General features: G+C 44.8%; 1 protein-coding gene and 1 long non-coding RNA gene across 3 annotated transcripts in view; one reads left to right on the top strand and one right to left on the bottom strand.

Annotated features, from left to right (window-relative positions):
- Positions 1–24640, top strand: part of MFAP3L (microfibril associated protein 3 like) — a 67037-nt gene extending 42397 nt beyond the window's left edge. Inside the window, exons 4-5 of one of the 2 annotated variants that reach the window (XM_027096512.1) lie at positions 222–267; positions 24274–24640. In XM_027096512.1, coding sequence (XP_026952313.1) covers positions 222–233 — 12 coding nt within the window. In that variant the 3' untranslated portion in view covers positions 234–267; positions 24274–24640. Of the gene's footprint in view, positions 1–221; positions 268–364; positions 4179–24273 lie in introns of those variants that run through there. The other variant, XM_027096511.1, reaches the window with a different exon arrangement.
- Positions 5272–8619, bottom strand: LOC113614751 (uncharacterized). The gene is made up of 2 exons (XR_003430714.1): positions 7183–8619; positions 5272–5553 (listed from the first exon to the last, which is right to left on the bottom strand). It is a non-coding gene; the product is annotated as an uncharacterized LOC113614751 (long non-coding RNA).
- Positions 24641–24850: the final 210 nt, after the last annotated feature.

Raw genomic sequence — 24850 nt, forward strand, 5'->3', positions numbered from 1 at the left:
ATTGAATGGGTTACCGGATAAACTGTGCATATAACTGAGATCCAGAGGTTCTGTCAAGCAAAAAAAAGGTTTAAGAGAACTATGGTGGCATTCATGGAAAAATGAACAATTGTGCCACCAGGGAAGAGAAGATAGGAAAGTTTTGTCCTAACTGCGTAATTTTGACCGGTACCTATCTTCAGACCCAGAACAAACAGCTGCCATTTTTTTTTTTTTTACAGGTTTTGGAATAGTGCATTCTCATGGGCCTTAATCACAGGAGCCTAGGTAAGGCTTAACATTAATCTGAGTGATATTCAAAGCGTGTAGTCACAGAGCTGGAAAACAAGTGTCAGGTTTTCTGATTTCCCTGTCTTTTCGGCAGAGTCCCTAACACGCAGGGGTTCCACTCTGCTTGAACATCTCTGGTGTAGCAGAGCCCATGACCACGTTGAGGACATGCTCCGGTGTTGGTAGGTTTTAAGCGCTGAGTCAGAAATCTTAAAAGTGGTTCCACACTGGTCCTTGTTGAGCATCTGGAGCTGAAAGCGTGAGTTTGTCCTGCCACGATAAAATGTTCCTTTACTGTCAACCCCAGATGAAACTTATAAGTGTATTCACGTCAAAGAGACGATTACCAAAAAACGTGGGTGCTCCTGGCACCCACGACATGAATTACACGCCATGTGGCACAGACCCTTTTGAGTTGAAATGGTTTCTGCCAACGGTGTTGGAGGCAGAAGTAGGCAAATCAGGTGCTCCCCCAACCCCGGGGATGCTCTGATGCTACAGCTCATTAAGTAAAGGATGGTTCAACTGCCAGAAAAATGAAAGAACCAGGAAATTAAGTGCCTCAGTAGATTAGTATGTTTTGGCAGGACCATTAGAGATGACACACTGAAAGAAGTGTATGTGTGTGTTAAGTGGCTTATTGAGGTATTTTTCAATAATAGGTGAATCAGAGCCAGCACCAATTGCATTTAACTGTTGGGTAAAATAAAGACGCCAAGGGTAAAATAAGAATTTTCCTAAGATATTAACTCGTATTAAATAAACTAAAAACTACGAATGAAGATTGATGCATAGCAGTATGAATTTTTCAAGAAGCGAATTTCTCACTGCCAATGGCGTAGGTTTTCTTATAAGGGACTCATGTTTTAAAGCTCATTATGGAATGGGAATTCACAGGAATCATGCAAAAAAAAATTACCTGGGCATAGAACTCTAGCTAGATTGAGGGTCTTTCTGTTGTTCAGTTTTCATGCTGTACAGCATCTGTTTCCTGAAAGTTTTCATGATTCGTAGGAAGCTCACATGCACTGGAGACCCTGACGGGATCGGCGTCTCTGATTTTTAGGTCTGATGGATTATTACTTCTACTGTGGCATACTTCTTCCACCCAGCCGTTTGATGAGGTGAATGAAGTTGTCCCAAAGCTTTAAAAATATTCCTAGTTCTAAACCTCAAGGTTTTTACATGAAGTAGGAAAGAAAGGACAAGTCTGTCTGAAGAAAAGAGGTAAACTTCTTCCATACCAGCTGTGCAGATAGCCCTCACTGTCAGATGATGTCTCCTGTCTTTCCTGCTAGCATTACCTCACCTGTTGGGCCAGTGGACCAAGCTATTATGCATGAAGTAAGATGCTTGATTACAGTTAGAGACTGAGAAAACTCATCCACCAGGTAGCAGACACTTGAACAGACAAGAGGTACATTTTAATATTGGCTCCACTTGAGATGATTCTAAAGCTGAAACATTACAGAAATTAAGACCTGGCACCATATTTGTAGAAATGTCTTCATCTCATGAAGAAGAAATTTTGAAAGTGTTAAGACCTCAGAAATTATAGAAAATTTAAATACATTTGTAGGAAAAAGAAAGATGACAGCTCATATGGGAAGTCTGGGATCCGTTTTTTTGTGTGTTCAGAATACCACTTTCCTAACTTTTTGTCATTATAGTAGTTATTGAGATACATTAGTGATATTTCTGAAACCCTGCCAGATCCTGAAAAAAAAAAAAAATTAACCCAAGTTTTTTTTTAAATATATGCAGATAAATAGTTAGATATCATCTAACTATTTTATGTTACCTTCTCTCATCCCATAATGGATTTGAGGTGACTGAGTTAAATATATTTTGCTCTCTGTGCGTCCTCTGACAATAGTAATTGCTGTGTTTCATACAAGTTCACTAACTCAATAACCAGACTACTTTATTAATCGGACATTTTATTCCCAATCATTTTGAACCCATGAGAGATTCTCAGTGTGGCTCTAAAAGAAGAACAGCTGGATGATCTAGAAATGCTTTTCTTTATCTGTAGCTAAAAATGGAAGGTTTTCTGCTGTGACACAAGAATAAGATGATTATGCCATACAAACAGACTGAATGTTTGTTTCTCCTCAAAAACCGTACATCGAAATCCTAAACCCCAATGTGATGGTATTGGGTGGTGGGGCCTCTGGAAGGTGATGGGGTCATGAGGGTGGAGCCCTTATGAATGGGGTTAGCGTCCTTATAAAAGAGGCCCAGAGCACTCCAAAGACACAGCAAGAAGATAGCCATCTCTGAACCAGGAAGCCGGCCTCACCAGGCCTTGAATCTTCCAGAGCCTTGGTTATGGACTTGCCAGCCTCCAGAACTGTGAGAAATGAATGCTTTTTTTAAGATGCCAGTCTATGGTAATTAGACCTTTCATTTTGAGAGTTCTAGATTCCCACGTGGTTGTAAGAAATACTACAGAGAGATCCCACGTACACTTGACCAGTTCCCCCGGTGGTCATCTCTCACAAAAGCATTGCACACCATCGCAGCAGGGCATCAATACTGATAGAGTTCTCCAGTCTTAACCAGGTCACCCCAGTTTTCCACGCACTCATTTGTGTGTGAGCATTTAGTTCTGTGAAATGTTACCACACATGTAGGTCTGTGCATCCACCCCCACCAGCAAGGTGCAGAACATTCCATGAGTACAAAGACCCCTGAGTTGCCCTTTCACAAGCACACCTCCCTCCCTGCCACCCCAGAACATATATATATGTTTTTTTACATCGGTAAACTTAACTAGATAACGGAAGCTTCTCTGGAACCAACTGTAATAAGTATGTTTTACCAATAGAAATATATGGGAATTTGTCACTTTCTTGATGTCTGAATTCCTGTTGCTTTAAAAGGACTTGTACAATGAAGACAGACAGGTGTGGTTTCTGAAACACAAAGGGAAGACAGCCAGACGTTTGAAATCCTAGAAAACCCTTCAGAAGGAGGAACGTGAGGCAGGCGTCTTGGAGGAGGAACTCTGGGATGCCCAGTTCACGCCTTGCACTCTGGAGCAGCCGGAAGATGCAGAGCACGGAACAAGGGCGTGGTTGCTCCATGCCTTGAAAAGTCTCAAAGAGAAAGTACTCCCTCCCAAATGTACAACATCTAGGGACAGTCCAGAAGTTCCAAAACTAAGGCGCAGAGGGGTAAAGGCTCAGACAAGCTCTGTGAGGCTGCGGATCTCGATAGCCTTGTTTTCCGCTCCCTTGGGTAAGACGGGACGGGCAGGTTAGTGCCAGCCCCTAGGCCGCCATGAGGTACCTGTCACTTCTGACGTTATATTAAGAAAGCATCTCAAGTGTTGAACTTAAGACAGCCGGCCACAGTGGTGAGGAAAAGATCCTCTGCCCCGACGCAGGAAGGCACAGGAGGCAGATTCCAGAACAGGGGCATCTGAGGAGTCTCGAAGAGTCCTCATTCGGAGCCGCTGGAAAGGCACCGTGAAAGAATCCTTCCAAGTAATATTGTTCTCTTACTGTGCAGATGCCCTGGACTCGTAATCACATTTGGCTTCCATCAGGCATTATGGGTACAGAGCGTGGGTTGGTTTGCTCCTGTGACTCTTAACAACCAGCTGAAATCTGAGTGCCCAGGACCCAGGAGTATTGAGGAGGGTACGGGACTTCCAGGAGGCCAGCCCTGGCCGGAGGTCCTGAGCAGCCTGAAGCTGGACACTGACCTCTTGGAAGCAGGAGAAAACTGAAAAACAACTCTCCTTCATGCTGTTAGCCAGGGGCAGCTGTGCCCAGATAAAAGTGAATTTTTAAAATATGGAAAATGGTAAATGCATTAGCTTGTGTGAATCAGTCATAAAAATTACAGAAAATTGGGCTTCCCTGGTGGCGCGGTGGTTGAGAGTCCGCCTGCCGATGCAGGGGACACGGGTTCGTGCCCCGGTCCGGGAGGATCCCACATGCCGCGGAGCGGCTGGGCCTGTGAGCCATGGCCGCTGAGCCTGCGCGTCCGGAGCCTGTGCTCCGCAACGGGAGAGGCCACAACAGTGAGAGGCCCGCGTACAGCAAAAAAAAAAAAAAAAAAAAAGATTACAGAAAATTATACTCATTACCTAATTTCCAGCCAAGAAACCCCTCCAGTTTTGGTCCTGGTTGTCTCCCCGGTGACACGAACCTCAACGACTGAAGCATTTTGTGCTAAGCTAATCAGTAGGGTCCTGTTACAAAACTCAGGTTATTAAACCATTACTAAGAAATGATTCCCAGTGATAGTGGAGGGCAGACTTTCCGTTAAGCAGCAACATTGAAGCCTCTTTCAAATATTTATTTTGAGTGTGCTACATTAGGATACTTTGTCTCCATCAAGTTCAAAAATGTGTCTCCATCAAGTTCAAGAATGTTTTTGTCATAATTGCCACGTCAGTAAAGTTGCTGTTCTGTATTTCCCACTCGAAACTCAGGACTAAGCCCGAGATGTGCACACCATGCTCTGACCATGAGGTTCAGGTTTATTCTGTACCAGCTAAGTTTTGCTCTGTTTCCTCTGCATAGGCAGTATTTCACAGCCTTACAAAATTGTATGTGCTCATTCATCAGCAGTGGGATGTAACATTTCCTGTCATTTTTCATATCAAAGTGTATTTAGGTAAAGCTGGGTAAACCCTTAAGTCTTTTTGTCGTTGTTGTTGAATTGTAATAGTTCTTTATTATATTCTAGATACAAGTCCCCTATCAGATATATGATTGCATAAACCCTTAAGTCTTTTCTTTGGTTTCCCCTTCATAACAAGACGCACCCTTCTTCTTCCCTGTCTTACCGGCAGGGTAACCTAGCAGATGATCCCATGTTCTAAACAAAAAAGTCATTTTCCCAAGAGCATAAGAGAATCTACGGCTACCAGACCGTGAGCTCTGTGCAGACAGCAATCATGTCTGTATCCCCACAATGCTTCCTACAGAAGCGTAAAGATTACTAGCCTTTAGTAAACGTTCATTAAATGAAAACAAATCTGTCTTCTAGCTAATTAGGATTTATTGATATTGGATTAAATGTCTTCATTCATAGGGCCCAGTGAAGGGTAAAAAGTACACTTTGAAGAATCTCCTGGCACCTAAAACCATACTTGAACAGACTCCCCCCGTCACAGGATGGGGTAGGTTTCTTTTTCAAGGAGTAGATTATAACTCTTCTCTTTTTGTCGAACTTTAACCTAATATATTTTTTTAAAGAGCCGTTTAAAAGTCTTCCGTCCACTCTGGTGGTGTGTTGGTGAGACAGCTTTCCACAATTAGAAACCTGCAGTGGATTCAACAGAAAGGAATGGTGACACTGGAATCACCTCTATGTCATTTCATGTCGTATTCTCTGAGGGCACTTTTCAGACCCTGGAGGGTCGAGCAGAATAAAAACCGCATCCTTTCTGCAGCTCAGATACTGGTGGGGACGGTCCATGCATCCCGGGGACAGGTCAGTGCTTAACCACCCAGGCTGCCCTGGCCCCCTTCTAAGTTTCTTTTACCTCAAAAGAAACAACAAAGTTCTAGTGGAGAATCCCCTTTCTCGAGCCCAAGCTGCCCCTCTCCTTAAATCTTCACCAGGGCAGACCAGCCCCAGTGGAAAATGAACCCACACACAGCTGATGGGTTTAAATGTTCCTGAACAACCAGGGGTGTGTACCCCCCTGAATTGCTTTCAGGGCACAGCAGGGCAGCGCTGCCCACGGGCCTCATTGTAGGAGCGGGAAAACCGGGCTCATTAAGTGAGGGAATTATTTCAGGATTGAGGAGAGACAGGATGTGACATAATAGGCATGCCACCCCGACTCACGCGTGTGCTGCCGCTGAGCTGCGTGCTGTGGCGTCGCCCGCGAGGGCTTCTTGGTGCAGCCGGTGCCCGGGGTTTGTGAAGGGCCACCGCTCACCACCCTCCTGGGGAGATAAAGGCCCTCTGCAGCTGCAGCCTCGTCTCAAGGGGTCACCATCACTTCCTCCCCAGCTTCCCCTCCATCTTGGTCTTGTCGTGGGGCCTCAGCCCCCGGCAGGCAGGGACCACCTGTGTTTTCCTCCCGTCTTGAAGTCAGGTGCTTCCTGGGGAGGGGCTGGGCTCAGGCTCCCACAGAAGGCCCCAGCATGCAGCCCAGGAGGTGGAGGCTTCCACCGGCGCTCGTGTTTCCATCTTGGGGACCTCTGGTCCCCTCCAGCCACTCTTGGTCACCATATGCCACTACTAAGGCACATAAACACGTCCAAACAGCGACTGCTTTCAGTGCTGTGAGTTACCTCCCCCTGCCCCGGTGCTCACCAGGCTCTTTGAAAGATCAGCCTGCCTACTTGCTCAATTCCACCTTTCCTTCCAAACGTCACAGGGGAGCAGGCCAAGCTGCCCTCCACTAGGGCTGATTCCTCCTTACGGTCCTAGGCCGGGCCACACAAACCCAGCCTCCCCTCTTCCCCAGCCTCCCTCCACTGACCAGCCCCGGCCCTGGCCCCGGCCCCGGCACCACCATCAGAGCATCATCGTCACTGTTCACCCTTGACCTCGGGAACTGTGCAGACCCTTCTGAGAGGCCTCGAGCTGTTGGGCCATGAACTGCTTCCCTGTATAACAAACTGCTGAGGTGCCATGAGCCCGACTTTCCCATCACGCCGCACACGTGCACACACACACACACACGCGCGCGTGCGCGCGCCCCAGCACCCTCTGCAACCGGAGGCAGGCAAGGAGGAAGAAGAGCTTCTTCCAGGGCTGTGATCCCTCCTGGTCCCTCTCAGAAACAGTAACTATGGAAAATCAAGGGGATGCTCTTCCAATAGCAGAACACATCAACACGGGGTACACACGCGGTCTTGCCATGGGGCGACTGAGATCTGAGCTATAAGAACCCCTGTCACCCCCTCCATGGCATCCACCTGGACAGAAATGCACCTGCCACCAGGTCATCCAGGTCTCTGTCTTGGTCCTAACACCACCCTCCCATCCGAACGTTGAGTAACCATCCAGAGGCAGTAACGGGGGAACATTTCCACTGGGGTCCACGGCGGCCACTCTGTCCCACCCCCCTGTGGAGCCTGGTTCCGTAATCGCTGCTGCTCAGACCGGAGAAGGGCCCAGACCCAGAGCTCCATCCACTGCCCCGGCATCCGGCAGGGTGACTGGGCGCCTACTTGCTTATGTAACATCAGCCGTGCCCAACCTCGCTGTAAATCCTCTTTCCTGGCATCTGCAGTCACAAGAGGCTAGACTCTAGGTATTAATTATAGGGTGGAAATCCTTCTGAACCCTTTGTGACTCACTTCTGTCTACTTTGCTTTGTGTCTCAGCTGCCCTTGAGTTCTTTATCTCCACCCGATAAAGGACCTGTTCCATCCTGATATGGGTTAAAGGTGGGTCCAGTTGGTTTTTACTTTTGTACGAATATTGTGCAAATAAAATCTTAATTGCTCCTGTTAAATACGCAGGAATTCAGTTTTACCAGTGATCAAGTGTTTACTTCGTCACCTGTCCTTAAAGTGAGTCAGAACAAATCCTACTATGGTATCTAGTTACATCATCTTCTTACCCAACAAGCAGTAAGTTCATGGACATGAATAGGGTTTATTTACTCGACAGTTTTCCTGATCTGATAACCTCTGGGTCTACTTCTGTTTTACACTGTGTATTAAATTTAAATAGTAGGGGAAAGAAATAAGCATAAGAAAACGTGGAGGGTAAGCCTAGATGTGTCTCAGAATTCCCCCAGCATGAGTCTGTGGTGCGTTTCTTTTCTGCAGATTAGCTGAGTACAGGTTCCTGGGGTCCAACAGGAAGTCCTGGTGTTAACTGCCCACTAGGTAACATGCACCTCATCGTCTCGTGGTGCCTACACATGAACAGTAGGACATCGCCTTGATCAGTAGAGAAGTCTGCCCAGCGAAGACATAGGCATTGGCTTGTTGAAAAGCATCCTTCATATTGATATTGGTACACATAATCTTTTGACTCGTTGAAAAGTGGTGTTTTTCAGTAAAGCAAAACAGTCCTTTTTTGTAAAGTTCAAGTGATAATCTTCAGATGAAAGGCCAAAAAGTGCTTATAAATTTGGGGGAATAATCCTGAAGCATGTATGTTATTCAAACTCTTTCAGATTAATATGAATCTCTCTGAAATAGAAAACGAAGGTATCTATCCTGTTTTGCAGTTAATATGATTCTGCATTCATCAACCCTTAACGAATTCTCCCTCATACAGTCGATTAGTGACCAGCTGAACCAAATAATGTCCCTTTATTTTTTTTGCAAAATTTTATTTCATTTTAATTAATCAGATGATGATAAGGTTTGGACACACAAAACAGGATTCAACAGAAAGCCAGTCCCTCTTTAGTAATTCAACTTTCTTTTAGTTTACAGAGCACCACTGCACACTCTCAAGTCCTGCCCTGTGAGCAATTCCAAGGTCAAGGAGGCACTTCCTAACTGCAGAGGTACCGAGAGAAAGCAGTTCTGTCAAACTGTGTGTTTACAGACACGTATCTTTATTGGATGTTTGTAAGGGCCAAGGAAACACTAGACTCCAAGAGCATAAAAATGAACAAGACCTGGTTCCTGTCCTTAAAACTTTTTAGAAAGTACTTAAGGTACGTAGTAAATATCTACAGTAGATGATTTTTCCAAAAGTAATAAATGTTGGAGAAAAGGTGGCACACCCTCAGAGATGTTAGGGATTGAAAAGAGTAGCTCAAGATTAGATTGCAACATCATCGTGAAACACATGCCTCAGATGTTTGTCTTCTGCTACTGGTGATCATGGAGTGTGAAACTCCAGAGCAGCACGGATCTCATTACAAGAGGAAGAACTACCAACACCCCGTTCTTGGTAAAAACACTTACTTAATGTTAAAGAGAGGCCAGAATGAAGACAGGGTTTTTGCTCTGTGGATAAAACTGATTATGTACTGTGAAGCATAAATCCACTTAATCCAGCTCTCAAGAAATGCCTAGAACTGTGGTCAGGCATCTGAGATACCATTCCTTGTGCCTATAAGGACACACTACACCTGTGGGGAAGCAAGAATTTTATTATATTTTATTTGATCAGAATATTATAACTTGCAGAAAAAAATCTAGTTGGTTCAGGTTTATGTTGTATTTTGAAAGTCTGTTCTTGTTCAAACAGACATAGCTCTATAGAAGCATCAGCTCTTGTGTAAAATGCTCCAATTTGCACCTCTCTATCAAATCCATTAAAAGTGAATCTTGGGGCTTCCCTGGTGGCACAGTGGTTGTGAGTCCGCCTGCCGATGCAGGGGACACGGGTTCGTGCCCTGGTCTGGGAAGATCCCACATGCCGTGGAGTGGCTGGGCCCGTGAGCCATGACCGCTGAGCCTGTGCGTCCGGAGCCTGTGCTCCGCAACGGGAGAGGCCACAACAGTGAGAGTCCCACGTACCGCAAAGAAAAAAAAGTAATAAATGCCCTCATGGATAGAGAACTGAAATCCTAGTAAAAGTCAAGGGAGGAATGCCATACTTTTGACTGGGAGAAATCAGGAGAACTCTGAATAAAAAAGTAATTTCAGGGGATCTCCCTGGTGGCGCAGTGGTTAAGAATCCACCTGCCAATGCAGGGGACACGGGTTCAAGCCCTAGTCCGGGAAGACCCCACACGCCGCGGAGCAACTAAGCCCGAGCTCCACAACTACTGAGCCTGCACTCTAGAGCCCATGAGCCACAACTACTGAGCCCACATGCCGCAACTACTGAGCCCACATGCCACAACTGCTGAGCCTGCTCTCTAGAGCCCGTGAGCCACAACTACTGAGCCCACGTGCTGCAACTACTGAAGCCTGTGCGCCTAGAGCCCGTGCTCCGCAACAAGAGAAGCCACCGCAATGAGAAGCCCGCGCACCACAACGAAGAGTAGCCCCCGCTTGCTGCAACTAGAGAAAAAGCCCGCATGCAGCAACAAAGGCCCAATGCAACCAAAACTAAATAAATAAAAATTAAATTGAAAAAAAATAGTAATTTCAGATCATCTGTGACGGGTAGTTGGGATTTCGGCAGATGGAGATGGACTGGATGTGAGGTGAAGGGTGAAGGCAATAAAGGGCCCAGAGGGCCGTCTGTTGGGCTGGAGTGGGGAACGTGGGGCGCAGGAGAGAAGTGGGTTGAGGTCTCCTAAAGGCCAGTGTGCAGAGTGGACAGGACAGACCTCTGCTTTGGAAAGATGCTCGGGAGAGAGTGAAGCCCCTCGTGGGGGTTTCAGAGGCTCTTGATGAGGGTCTGAACCCGGTGAGTGGCAGGAACGGCAGGGTGATCGGCCTGGACCTGAGAGATGTTTCTGAGGGCCTCGTCGGGGGCTTGGGCCACAGTAGTTTCTGGAGTAGGAGGGTAGGAGAAGCAGAAATAAATTGGAGGTTTTAAGCCTGGATGGCTAAGAGAATCACATTGCCGTCAGAGAAGCGGGGAGGAGAACGTAAGAAAAATCGAACACTTGCAACAGTTACACCCGTTACTGCTGTGACGTTTGCAAGTCCTTTGCGGCTGCTTGAGATTGACAGATACGTGTCTATAAACACGTAGATTGACCACTGCTCTCTCTCGGTACCTCTGCAGTTAGGAAGTGCCTGCTTGTTCTTGGACCTGCGCACAGGGCAGGACTTGAGAGTGTGCAGTGGCGCTTTGTAAACTGAAAATACGATACAAACAACACTGAACAATAGAATCAGTGATCTGTCTTCTGTTGGAGGTAGAGACTCATCTATTTGATATATTGACGTATTCGTTACTAGAAAATCCTACTGTTGTTCCAAAGTCCCCAAGCCAGGGGTTTATAAAGACATGTTGAGCAAACAGCAGTCACATGGCTTAGTTAGGGTGCCTTGGGCTGCCAGGAAGGTAGAAAACACAATTCAAAGTGACTGAAGCCACGTTTTGTTTTTTTTTTTTTTTTTTTTTTTTTTTTTTTTGTACTCTCACATGATAAGAGCTCTGGCGGTGGAGAGTTTCTCAGGGTGATTAAATCATCAGCATAATTAAGTACTGAGGTTTTATCCAGCCTCCAACAGTTCCATTTCCCCTGGACCTTCACTGGCTTCCCTCATGGTCTCCAGGTGGAAAAGCAAGTACAGGCATCACCCTTCACACTCGGCATTCGGAAACAGAAAATACAAAAGGGCCATTTCTTCTTATTCTTGTTTGTTCGTTTTGTTTGTTTTAAGGAAGGGAAGTCTTTCTCAGAAGTACACCCAGCTGAGCTGGTCAGACATCTCTTTTTTTCCCTGGACTGAGTGAAATGCCTGTCCCTAAATCAGTCCCTGGCTTATATCAACCATGATGAACCCCCCGTGGACAGGGCCAGTCTCGCCTGAAATCTAACCACGTCAGCTATGAAGAGGGGTGAGGAGGCCTGAGCAAAACCAGGGTTATATTAGAAAGGAGGGCAGTAGAGGCAGATGGAGGCTGGGAGGCCTCAGTGGCATTCGCTGTAATGCCAGTGGTAGGAGGTGGAGAGGGAGAGGATGAACAGCTAGAGGGTGGATTTTCTTTTAACATTTTACATCAATGTATTGAGAAATTGAGAGCAACCTGCCCTTATTTTCTGCCACTCAGGGAAGTCTCGTAGCCATAGAAACGAGGACCACTTGGAATCAAGTTCTCCAGCCACAGCCATGGTTTGTCAGGGAATTCTACACCCTCAGGGAGCTGGCGCTCTTCTTAGGAGGATGTGGGACTCGGGCTGCCAGGCTGGCTGGGACGGGCAGCTCTGCAACAAGCACAGTCACCCAGCGCAGGGAAAGGGCTTCAGGTTCTAAATGCTCTCTTGGGAGCAGAGAGAAGGCAGCCCGTGGGAACAGCGGACAGGCAGGCTTTGTCAGAAAAGTGGAGTCGTTGATTCTGTCACGAATGCCTAAATGGTCATTATGCTGTGGTTCAGAATAGAAGTGCCGCAGCCTCTGACGTTCCATTTACACTCCCTTGATACAAGCATCGCGACACATCAGACTGTCTCGGGTTTGTTTAAACCCATCGTCCTGAAATTCATGAGAGTATTTGCACGTGAATCCAGCTTCCCTTTCTGTTTGTCGTGCCTCCGGGACTTTTCTTACCTGATGAGGGGGTGGCTGATACATGTGTGAGGTGTGGGTAGCATGAAGATTGCGTGCAGAACTGAACTCTTGGCGTCTTCATGTCAATCTGAAGATGTGTGCATTGGCCATCACCGGGCAATATGAAAGCCTGAAAAATGCATGCCCAACTGTCCAAATCCAACTGCCTGGACACCTATTCTTAGGAGCAGGGTAATAGACCACCCTGTCTACACTCGCTGGGTCATAGAGAAACTACCACTACCAGGTTATCCAGGACACCCTGGCCCACTTGCTGGCTGGACTGTTCTCCATTCCTCTCTAGCCACGTTCTCATAAATCAACGTGAAGAATATATATCAATATACCGATATCAGAATGCGATACTGCAGCACATAACAACGATGGTCATGATGACCACTGTTGCTCATTTAACGGATGTTGTTACTTGCCTACTCGTATGTCTGCCATATTCTGGGTGTTGGAAACCAGCAGTGAACAGGCAGGGTCCCCACCCTTAGTTTTGTTTTTTTTTTCAGATATATACCGAGGAGTGGAATTGCTGGGTCATATGGTAGTTCTATTTTTAATATTTCGAGAAACCTCCATACTGTTTTCCACAGTGGCTGCACCAATTTACATTCCCTCCAAGAGTGTAGGGGGGTTCCCTGTTCTCCACATCCTTGACAACATTTGTTTATTTGTGTTCCTTTTGTTGATGGCCATTCTGACAGGTATGTGATGATACCTTGATGTGCATTTCCCTCATGATTAGCGATGTTGAGCATCTTTTCATGTGCCTGTTGGCCATCTGTATGTCTTCTTTGGAAAAATGTCTGTTCAGGTCTTCTGCCCATTTTTGGATTGGGTTGTTTTTTTTTTTGATGTTGAGTTGTGTGAGCTGTTTATATATGTTGGATACTAACCCCTTATCAGTCATATCATTTGCAAATATTTTCTCCCACACGGTAGGTCTTTTCATTTTGTCGATCATTTCCTTTGCTGTGTAAAAGCTTTTAAGTTTCATGAGGTCCCCTTTGTTTATTTTTGCTTTTATTTCCTTTGCTTTAGGAGACAGATCCAAAAAAATATTGCTACGAGGTATGTCAAAGAGTTTTATGGTTTCCAGTCTTACGTTTAGGTCTAATTTTTTTAGTGTAGAGAGAGGGAATTTAATAAATAATGGCAGAGGGAGTATTTAGTAAGTGATGGTACCTTCCTTATACACTGACACTCTGCTGAAGTACATGGGGTGTTTATAACATTTCACTGACTTTCTACTGTACTTTATTTCCCCTTCAGTTTTATTGAGATATACTTGACATATAACAGTGTATTAGTTTAAGGTATGCAACATAATTATTTTGTGTATGTATACATTGCAAAATGGCCACCGCAGTAAGTTAATATCCATCACCTCGCCTAGTGACAAAGTTTTTTTGAGCGTGTGAGGGAACTTTTAAGATTTGCTCTCCTAGCAACTTTCATGTATGCAGTACAGTGTTGCTAACTATAGTCACTGTGCTGTGCGTGACATCCCCAGGACTTACTTATTTTACAACTGGGAGTTTGTACACTTTGACCCTCTTCACCCATTTCTCTCACCCTCCACCCCCGCCTCTGGCAACCACCAATCTGTTCTGTTTCCATGAGTTTGTTTGTTTTAGATTCCACATATAAATGAGATCATACCATGTTCGTCTTTCTCTGTCTGACTTACTTCATTTAGCATAATCCCCTCAAGTTCCATCCACATTGTCACAAATGGCAAGATTTCCATCTTTCTTACGGCTGAACAATATTCTATTACACATACACACATATGTGTGTGTGTGTATATATGTATAGTGATATATGTACAGTATGTATATATGTATTACATATATATTTGTAGATAGAGATGTATAAATTGCTTTATCCATTCGTCAGTGGACACTTAGGTTGTTTCTATGTCTTGGCTACTGTGAATACCGCTGCAGTGAGTATGAGGGTACAGATATTTCTTCATGATAGTGATTTCATTTCCTTTGAATAAATACCCAGAAGTAGGATTGCTGGATCCTATGGTAGTTTTATTTTAAAAGTTTTGAGGAACCTCCGTACCATTTTCCATTGTTGTTGTACCAATTTATGTTCCCACCAGCGATGCACAAGGGATCCCTTTTCTTCACATCCTCACCAGCACTTGTTATTTTTAGTCATTTTGATAATGGCCATTCTGACAGGTATGAAGCAATATCTCAGTGTGGTTTTGATTTGCATTTCCCTGTTGATTAGTAATGTGGAGCATCTTTTTATGTGCCTGTTGGCCATTTGTATGTCTTTTTTCGGAAGGATGTCTATTCAGGTCCTTTGCCTATTTTTAAGCCAGATTTTTTTTCTATTGAGTCTTATGAATTCTTAAAATATTTTTTGATATTAACCCCTTATCCGATATATGATTTGCATATATTTTCTCCCATTCCATAGTTGCCTTTTCATTTTGTTGATGGTTTTCTTTGCTGTGCAGAAGATTTTTAGTTTGAAACAGTTCCACTTGTTTATGTTTTCCTTTTGTTGTCTTTGCTTTTGGTGTCAGATTCAAAAAATCATTGCCAAGACCAGCGTCTAGGAGCTTACTGCCTGTGTTTTCTAGGAGTTTTATGGTTTCAGGTCTTACATTCAAGTGTTTACTCCATTTTGAGTTGATTTTGTGTGTGGCCTAAGACAGGGGTCCAGTTTCATTCTTTTGCATGTAGCTGTCCAGTTTTCCCACCGTTTTATATTCTTGGCTCTTTTGTTGTAAATTAATTGACCATATAGACATGGAAAAGACTTGAATTCTCTAAATCTAAAACTTTCCTATAACTGTTGTCATCCCTAAAATCGGCTCATAGACTTTGTAAACATAGAAGCTTGGGTCTGTACAAATTATATTCTTTTTTTTTCTTTCCTCTGATCTGCCATCTTGCTGCTCAAGAGAAAAACATTCCCAGATGTCCCAGCCAGATTTGAAAGCTCCATCCATCTTCAGTGTGTCAGCACACTGAGTTGAGCAAGCCACCTCCCTAGAGCTGTCAACAGACAATTCTTTTTCAGACTGGTAGGTCTTAGGACACTGAAACTGGTCATCAGTTGAAACAACAGAAAAAAGGGGGGGGGGGGGGGGAAGGAAATTAAGAATACATACTGTAGAGTTTGACTATTCTTAAAATTTGAAAGTTGAAGTTATCATATACAAAGGGCAACATTTTGTAGGGAGGCTCTGGTTTTTGAATCCCATCTATCTATAGATGTATTATTTATGAAGAGCTTTCCACTGAGATGGCCCAAGTTTTGTCTGGAAATAGCATCTTGCCATTACCTTGTACTTCTCAGCTGTCTTAAGGATCAGTGAGCAAATATAACTGTCAAACATACAAGCTCCCCAGAGTATTGAGGTACATAATATTATCAGCCATGATTTTGGCCATTAACATAAAATTCTGGGGAACATGCTTTTTTGTTTGTTTGTTTCTTTGTGTGTTTGTTTCCCAATGGCATATAAAAATGAAATATCAGGGTAAAAATGTACTGATTCACCAGGTTGAAATCTCTCAGAAGCTGAGACATATTTCCAATGGTTTCCCACATAACTATTTTAGACCAAAATATTTCTCCAGATTGGACTTGTGCCTAATCATACAATCAGATTGCTTCAACCACCCAGATGCTTATGGGCAAAAATAATAACTCCACATTAAGTTATTATTAGCTTCTTCTGTCTGAATCATGGCTAAGTTCTCTTTGTCTTCAGAAGTGATATTGGCATAATCAAATTACAATCCATTTGAATATTTTCTTCCCAGCTTGTGCCCCTCTTAGCAGCTCTCAGTTAGAAAGCCTCTCATAAATGAACGAAGCATCCTTTCTTAAGCTTAGTCAGTTCACCCATAAAACTTGAAACTTTCAGGGAGTCTGACCTACTGTATATGTTATGGTAACAAGCTTTTTACTTAAAAAACATTGGTATTGGATATAGCTACTATTATTTTAGGTCTAAGGTTGTAACACTGAAGCTAATCACCCCGGAGGATGAGAGATTCTGAAACAGTGAGAATTACCTGTTACACAAGGTATCTCAGTCAGGATGGTCAAGCCATTTGTGTACGTTGGCAGTGCCCTTTATCTTTAGAGCATGACGTACAGGGACCACCGTATAAAGGTGGAGTGTGTGTGCATATTTAATTGGAGTGATCATTTGGGACGTTTTCTTTCACTTGGTTTTAAATAAGCTTCCAGTCTTGAGGTAACAATTCTAAGCCACATAAAATCCTCTCTGTTAGTGGACAGAATACAGATACGTTAATTTGAAATATAGTTGTTTCATTATTCAGGAGGTATGAATCGGGTCTTACTTTTAAAGGCAGAATTTGTGTTTTTCCAGACTAGCAGTTCAGGTTTAACATGAGTTACTGGCCTAATTAACTCTTTTGTGAAGTAGCTCTTTGAGGAAATTGGGCCAAATTAAACCCAATTAAACTGGGATCTTTGTTTTGTCAGTTTCCCTTCTTCCCCGAGTCCCCCCTACCCACCCCCCTTCCTGATGCCCCTGCTTTCAAGAGTCCTGTCTCAGCCCACACTCCTTCCAGGCCTTATGCTCATCCAGCTATTCAGTGGATCTCCAAGTAAGTTTTTTTTTTTCTTTTTTCTTTTTTTTTTCTTTTTTTCTTTTTTTTTTATTCGTTTTCTTTTTTTTTTTTTTCCCAAGTAAGTTTGAATCTGATAACTGTTTAAACAACATCAAAGACATATCACCAATGGTGGGATTTCAGGCAGATGATAGGCAGTTGGACCCAGGCGGTGTGCTGGGAAAGAATCTGAAATGAGGTTTATGAATCTACCTGCCACCTCTTAGGTTCTAAGTGTCAGAGATGAAGGATGTTGAGGACACCCCATCACTCCTGTGTCTGCCTGCCACAAACTTTTCCAGACCAACCCCCAACCAATGCCCTTAAAATAGAAAGGCCAGAACTATTGGCTCACTCTGACCTAGCATTCTTGTGTCAATAAAATATTAACAACTATAAATAACTTAAAAGGCCGTGACTGGGAAAAATGGCAAAGCACAAGTTCATTCTTCAGTGACAGAGAAGAGTAACATTTTAAATCAGATTGAAGCACTGACAGTATTTAATAAAATGTTTCTAAGCAACAAGGTAGAAGAATCAAAGAGCTTCAATAGACCTAACATTCATAGAATAAAAAGGAATCCAAAAATAGTCTCACTTTCTTGTAAGCAATTCAGTCTGGAAGGTAAAACAAACTCGGTCCCAAAACTCAGCCTATTGAATAATCTTCTCTTTCTAAACATCCCATGTATGGTTTCAGCATGGTATAACCATGTTAGTAGCCAAGTTTTAATATGCATGAAAACCTTGGAGAGTAAATACTAGGGAACAGCAATGATTTCAATGCCCTGGGCATGAGATACACCCTCTTCAACCCTTGTTATCAAGATAACTTACAAATAAGAAGGAACACTCAGTACTCTCTCTTATGTGGACTTTAGGCCCATCTAAGTGGAAGTTTTGATATTCCATTGCTAATGACACCCTTGCTTTGTCAGCAAGAAAGACTTTCTAAAGAAAATTTTCAATGTCTATAATAGACCCAAATAAGTACTTAGTAGATTCAAGTCTAGAAGAGAATATGCCATCTTTTCATGTCATCTTAATGCCACAAAAGCAAGAATGCTTTAATACTTGTAGAGCCATTTTCCCACAACTGTGTCTTTGAAATGACAGCTTAGAAATCCACGAATATTCTCATAGCTTTCCCAAGAGACGGCTACAGTGTGTGTGAATGTCTAGTCTGTGCAGAAGGCTTGTGGCATACAAATGGGTATTCTTGGCTCACTTCTACTCTGCACCAGAAAACATGTATAATGGGCTCAAGAAAGAGAAAAAGGAGGCTGCTTTTCTGGCTGTTGGTCTGGTTGACACACTAGTACTAGGTGCTTTGATGTCTCTGTTTCTGCTGCCACTGGAGTTTGGTACAGGAAGTCAGGTAGGGGACCACGCAGGTCATTTCACTAGAGAGAAAGGCATTTAGTGAAATCCATCCATCCATCCTTCCATCCATCCATCCCTCCATCCATGCAGGAAGCATAGTTTTTAGAGTCATTTATTTAATTAACCACTTTTTAGAAAACTCGCCAAAAATATGTGTTTGGGGTTTTTTTATTTTGTTTTGTTTTTTCCTTTTGTGATTGGTTTATTTCACTTAGCCTATGTCTTCAAGTTTCATCCATGTTGCAGCATGTATCAGAATTTTCTTCCTTTCTAAGGCTGAATAATTGTGTAGACTTTTTTTTATTGAAGTATAATTGATTTACAATGTTTCAAATGTACAGCAAAGTGATTCAGTTATATATATTTATTCTTTCACAGATCCTTTTCCATTATAGGTTATTACAAGATATTGAACATAGTTCCTTGTGCTATGCAGTAGGTCCTTGTTGTTTATCTATTTTATATATAGTAGTGTGTATCTGTTAAACCCAAATTCCCAATTTATCCCCCCCTTCCCCTTTGGTAACCATAAGTTTGTTTTCCAAGTCTGTGAGTCTGTTTCTGTTTTATAAATAATTCATTCGTATTATTTTATAGATTCCACATGTAAGCAATACCATATATTTGTCTTTCTCTGTCTGACTTACTTCACTTAGTATGATAATCTCTAGGTTCATCCATGTTGCTGCAAATGGCATCATTTCATTCTTTTTTATGGCTGAGTAGTATTCCATTGTGTGTGTATGTACCACATCTTCTTTATCCATTCATCTGTCAATGGACATTTAGGTTGTTTCCATGTCTTGGCTATTGTAAATAGTGCTGCTGTGAACCTTGGGGTGCATGTGTCTTTTTGAATTAGGGTTTTCTCTGGATATATGTCCAGCAGTGGGATTCTTGGATCATATGGTAGCTCTATTTTTAGTTTTTTAAGGAACCTCCATACTGTTCTCCATAGCGGCTGCACCAATTTACATTCCCACCAACAGTGCAAGAGGGTTCCCTTTTCTCCACACCCTCTCCAGCATTTATTGTTTGTAGATGTTTTGATGATGGCCATTCTGACCGGTGTGAGGTGATACCTCATCGTAGTTTTGATTTGCATTTCTCTAATGATTAGTGATGTGGAGCATCTTTTCATGTGCCTCTTGGCCATCTGTATGTCTTCTTTGGAGAAATGGCTATTTAGACCTTCTGACCATTTTTTGATTGTGTTGTTTGTTTGTTTGTTTTGATATTGAGGTGTATATGCCGTTCATGTATTTTATAAATTAATCCCTTGTCGGTCTCATCATTTGCAAATATCTTCTCCCAGTGTATAGGTGTCTTTTCATTTTGTTTATGGTTTCCCCTTCGCTGTGCAGCAAAACTACGTATGTTGTGTGTCCACTGAAGCTCACCAGAGGTGACTCATGAGATTGAGGGCACACAGCTCTGGTCCCAGCCTCGTGATCACACACCTCCTGTCAAAACAAGCCTGACTTCCCTCCCAGGTCATGCCTTTAGACTCTGTACACAAATTCTAGAACTGTTGATTTGATCCTTTAAACTACCTTCAATTTCAAAATGATCCACTTCACCTGCCCTGGTCTTTGTGCATGAGGCTGCTTGGAGGACGTTTTTGAGCCAAGGGCTTGATATTATGGTTTTTGTTGTTTTTATTATTCCTACCACTTCCTAATATATCTCAGTGAATGTGGAAAGTCATCACAAAGTAAACGGTCTAAATTTTTTATAGAAGATGATGAGATTAGCACAATGTCCATTTAAAAGTGCTTCCCCAGAACCCGGAATTGAGCTGCCAGCTGCTCCCACCGTTTTCCTGAGGTCACAGTGTACCTCCACCACTTTCTTAAGCATTGTGCATCTTAGGTTCTATACTAAGTACCTGAGGGATGATAACATCGTGGAGTTTTCATTCAGACCTTCTGCCCATGTGATGCTGTCTGTCCTGACGTCAGCATGTGCATCTAAGTGGTACCACACGGCACAGCAAAGCATTAGGTCAACCACAGCTCAGGGCGGTAAAAACAGTGCTGAGTTGATGGGGAAATTAAACTGCCGTAATATATGGCATTTTATCTTTGCGAGTCAAACCACAGAATATGCTTGGCCTTGTTCTAGATTAGCCTTAAAACGTCCCATGTAGGTTAGGACCTCGCCTGGGAGACCCTGCCCCTGACCCCATGGGGTAGCCCCATTGCTGGTTTCTTCCAGAGTCTAGACTCTTACGTCGTCATTGGAGAGATCAGAAGAGGTGCTGGACCAGAAGGTACTCTCTTCGGGCATGCGAGAGGGAACAGTGAAGAACGCTGAATAGGGAAGCAAGAGACTTGTCTCTCTGGACCAGCCCAGAACCAGCCGTGTGAGCTGTGTGCACACAGTTTAGATCACATTCCTTGCCGTTTCAGGTGGCCCTAAAGGGCTTCTGGTCTCCACACAGATCAGTCTCCCGGGGTGGCCTTCAGTTTCAGCCTCTGTTCTGCCCCCGCTGTCTGAGGGGTGGCCCCGTGCAGGGGTCAGGTGTCCAGACTCTGTGGTCAGGCTACCTGCTTTGAATCCTAGGTGTGCCCCTGGCCAGCTGAGCAGGTAACCCCACCTCTCTGGACCTCAGCTTCCCCATCTGTCAGTGAGGTAGTAACAGGAGTCGCCTTGTAGGGTGGTGGTTAGGATCGAGTGAGTGGAAACGGCCCTGTCCTTGGTGCCCACAGGGAGTACGTGCTAGGTGTTTGCTAAAGAACAGCTGTCCCTTCACTTTCAAGCCTGACTTTAAACCCACGTGCTCCACGGCACTTTCCCGAGGCAATGCACCTGGTTTAAGGATCAGTGAGCCATGGTTGAGTTGAGTTAGCAGTTCCGACGCTTGATGTATCCAGAGAATGGGAGAGCAGTGAGACTGATTTTCCTCTGATGCTTGATCTGTTCGTGGTCCCCCGCTTGGATTCCTCCTTCTCCTACCTCTGTGTCCCCATGGGTGTGTGAGCCTGGGATGCTGTTCTTGACACCCTCACCACTTCTCCTGGCAAACTTCCACTCCTCAGGATGCAGCCCAAACGTCACCTCTTCCATGAAGCCTTCCCTGACTACCCAGCTAGGAAGGTGCTCTCTTCACAGCAGTTTTTTTTTGTTTGTTTTGTTTTTGCGGTACGCGGGCCTCTCACCGCCGCGGCCTCTCCCGTTGCGGGGCACAGGCTCCGGACGCGCAGGCTCAGCGGCCATGGCTCACGGGCCCAGCCGCTCCACGGCACGTGGGATCTTCCCGGACCGGGGCACGAACCCGTGTCCCCTGCATCGGCAGGCGGACTCTCAACCACTGCGCCACCAGGGAAGCCCCACAGCAGTTTTTATAAATGGCCACAGAATTCTTCGACATTCCCCGCACTGAGAGTTTGGGTCCACGTCCGTCCTCTTGCTTCTGGGCAGGCTTCATCCAACAGAGTCTGTGGCAGGAGAGACACTGGTGTCTTATGAGGCTGGGCCCTGAAAGACAATGTGGCTTCCACCCTGTTGGCTGGAACTCATCCCCTTGGAGCTGTGAGGAAGCCTAGCTCTTTGCAGAGGCCATGTGTACACACCCGGTGGGCAGACCTGGTCGTCCTGTTTCCAGGTGGGGCCCCTCCTCCATGCTCCGTGCCTCTCCAAATCCCTAACCCACCGGATCCGTGAGAATAATACGATGGTTGCCTTATGCCGCTAAGTCCTGGGCTAATTTATTATCATCCAGCAAAAGGGACTGGAGCAACTTTCTGTGAGTCCCAAAGGCTTTGTATATTCCAATGTTACAGCACTCAACAGCCCTGCAGAACCCTCGTCACTGGATTGCAGGCTCCCCAAAGACTGGAACCCTGCTTTACTCATCTTTCTGTTCCTGGCACCAAGCACGGTGCCTCGAACTTGGGAGATACTCAAGATGCATGTTGAATAAACTGTTCCTTAGAGGGTACAGAGGTCAAAAAAAGTTACATTAATTTGTAATCAAATTATTATATATAACTTATATTTATAATCACCGGAAGGTTTTACCTAGTGCCTGAAACTCTGAGTTCTCAAAAGCACACGCACCGCATGCAGAGCTGTGTCTGTGCATCCGTGTGACACATGTGAACGTCACACACATCGTGAGTGTTGGTTCCCCTGGACTCCCCCCACCCCTGCCTTGCCAGCACCTGGGTATTTACTGGGCTTTTCTCTAACCTAGACCAGCTTAGAGAAACGCTTCCTCCTTCCTGCCTGAGCTCAAAGCCCTCCTTGAAGCCGTCACACTGAACTAGCCCAGAACACGGCCGAGAGCTGGCCGTGGCGTCTGACGTCACGTTCTCAGCAGACTCCTCCACGGTGGGCTGAGTACGCACCCCTCCCGTAGCAGGGCTCACACAGCGTTCCGTCTTTCTGTGCAGTTTAGTAAAGCCAATAAAGTACAGAGCTTCTGTTGTCACTGCCACCTTCAGCTGACTATTTATAGACGCGTGTTCTGTGCTCTCATAGAAACGTAGCACATCCATGTATATTCACACCAAGTTTTTGTCGGGTTAGCAGCTGAGCTGGTTCGACTCTGCAGCTTAGAACTCCCGGTGCTGCGTCGGGAGCCGCTGTTCACTTGCTCCTCCGTGCTGTGCCCGGGAGGAATCCCTGCCAGCCCCGCTCAGTGCCAAGCAGGAGACTCGTGCCGGCTTCATTAATTTTGTTGGATTTGAGGTACATCTTTGATGCAGCATCTACTTGCAAACCAAGTTTGCCACTTCTCCAGTGTCTAATCCTGGGACTAGAATTGCAAGAAGCCAGGTGAGTCAACAAGCCTGTAAAGTGCTGAGGTTAGACTGTGCGTGAAATTTACCCCAGACTGACAGCACTGACTCTGAGAAGGGGGTTGACCGGGGGAGGCCAGCCTGTGAGCCATGAAGAGTGCACAGTGGGGTTTTCTGGCGTGGGCGGCACCTGCGACAGCACAGATGGAAAGTGGTGGCCTCGGAGAGAGGACATAATGGCCTGTGGGCTCCGGCCTGAAAAGCGTCCATATTCAAGGACCTGGTAAATTACATAAAGGAAAACCAAAGAGGGGTCAGGCATTTCCTGAGCACCAGTGAACTGTGTGCCAGGAAGATTTCTAGGTACAGTACTTGCTGGTCCATGTACTTTACACCATGCTGGTGACAAGTCACGTGATGCCTCTGAAGCTGATCCCTCCTCTGTGGCCATCCCGTCCCCTCCCCCCGCAAGGCTATTCCACCCACTCCCACCCCTCACTTTCCACAATCTACCCCCTTCACTGGGATCAGGGCTGTCTGGTGTGAACTCACTCCGCCTCCAAAGTTCTCATTATCAGTTTGTTGTTTTTCTTTACTGATTTCAGAAAAACTTTCCAAGACTCCATCTTTGATCCCAATTTTCCTCTCTCATATCTTCCAGTATTACCTCTGATTTGGCCCATTTCCTTCAGCCCGTAAATGTTCCTAAATCTCGGGCTATCTCCTGACTGCTCCCTCCTCCAGTGGTGGCCTTCCCTGTCCACTTTGAGAAGTGTTGACCGCTGACCGTGATGTTCAAGTCCCTCATGACCACATTCAGGTCCCTCTCAATGTGGTTGAAAGGATCTTCCACTCCGCTCCATTTGCACCAGAGATTCTAGATCTATCCAGTTACTCGTTGTTCTCCGCCCTCTTCCCCAATCCACCTGCATGTTCCCATATCTGTCTCTTTGGATATAAACATACACCCTGCCTGCTTCCTTCTCTGTCCCCTGAAATCCTACTTACACCTCCAAGGAAACCTGACATCGCACCCGCTCCGAGAATACTTACTCAATATCCGCCAGTAAAACGAAATTCTTCTCTTCCAGGGTATTAATCTCTTTCTGTGCGGTAGCAAACAACCCCCAAATCTCTGGCTTACAGTAAAGGCGTCTTACTCTTGTCACATTGCAGACTGTGCGTTCTCCCATTCTGGGACCTGGGCAGACTGGTGAAATCTCACAGTGACTCTGCACCTTCTGCTTGGAGGTGATACACAACTGGTTCTTGCACATGCCGTTGACCAAAGCACATTACGTGGCCAAGTCCAAAGTCTGCGGCGGTGGGGATATCTGGTCCTCTTCCAGGGACAGATGTAAGTAACTGCAGATGTTGTCTCTTGGTGCTGGGCTGGTACCTTTAAGATGACGTGAGGAGCCATATGCCTTGTATCCCTCTCACTTGGGGTAAGAACTAAGCTTTTTTCACATTTCTTATTTATTTTCTTTTAAACCAATTTTTTTTAAAACAGCTTTATTATTGAATAAGCTTTTTTTTTTTTCTTTCTTAGCCGTGCAGCATGTGGGATCTTAGTTACCTGACCAGGGATCAAACCCATGCCCTCTGCACTGGCAGCTCAGGTTCTTAACCACTGGACCACCAGGGAAGTCCCCACATTTTTTAAAATTCAGGTATAATTGACAGGTAGAACATTCGGGTATAATTCAGGTAGAACATTGTGTTAGTTTCAGGTGTATAATTCAGGTAGAAC

Source organism: Aethalodelphis obliquidens, unplaced genomic scaffold (assembly GCF_003676395.1).
Source record: "Aethalodelphis obliquidens isolate GAN/ISIS:26980383/991018 unplaced genomic scaffold, ASM367639v1 scaffold103, whole genome shotgun sequence".
Lineage (NCBI taxonomy): Eukaryota > Metazoa > Chordata > Mammalia > Artiodactyla > Delphinidae > Aethalodelphis > Aethalodelphis obliquidens.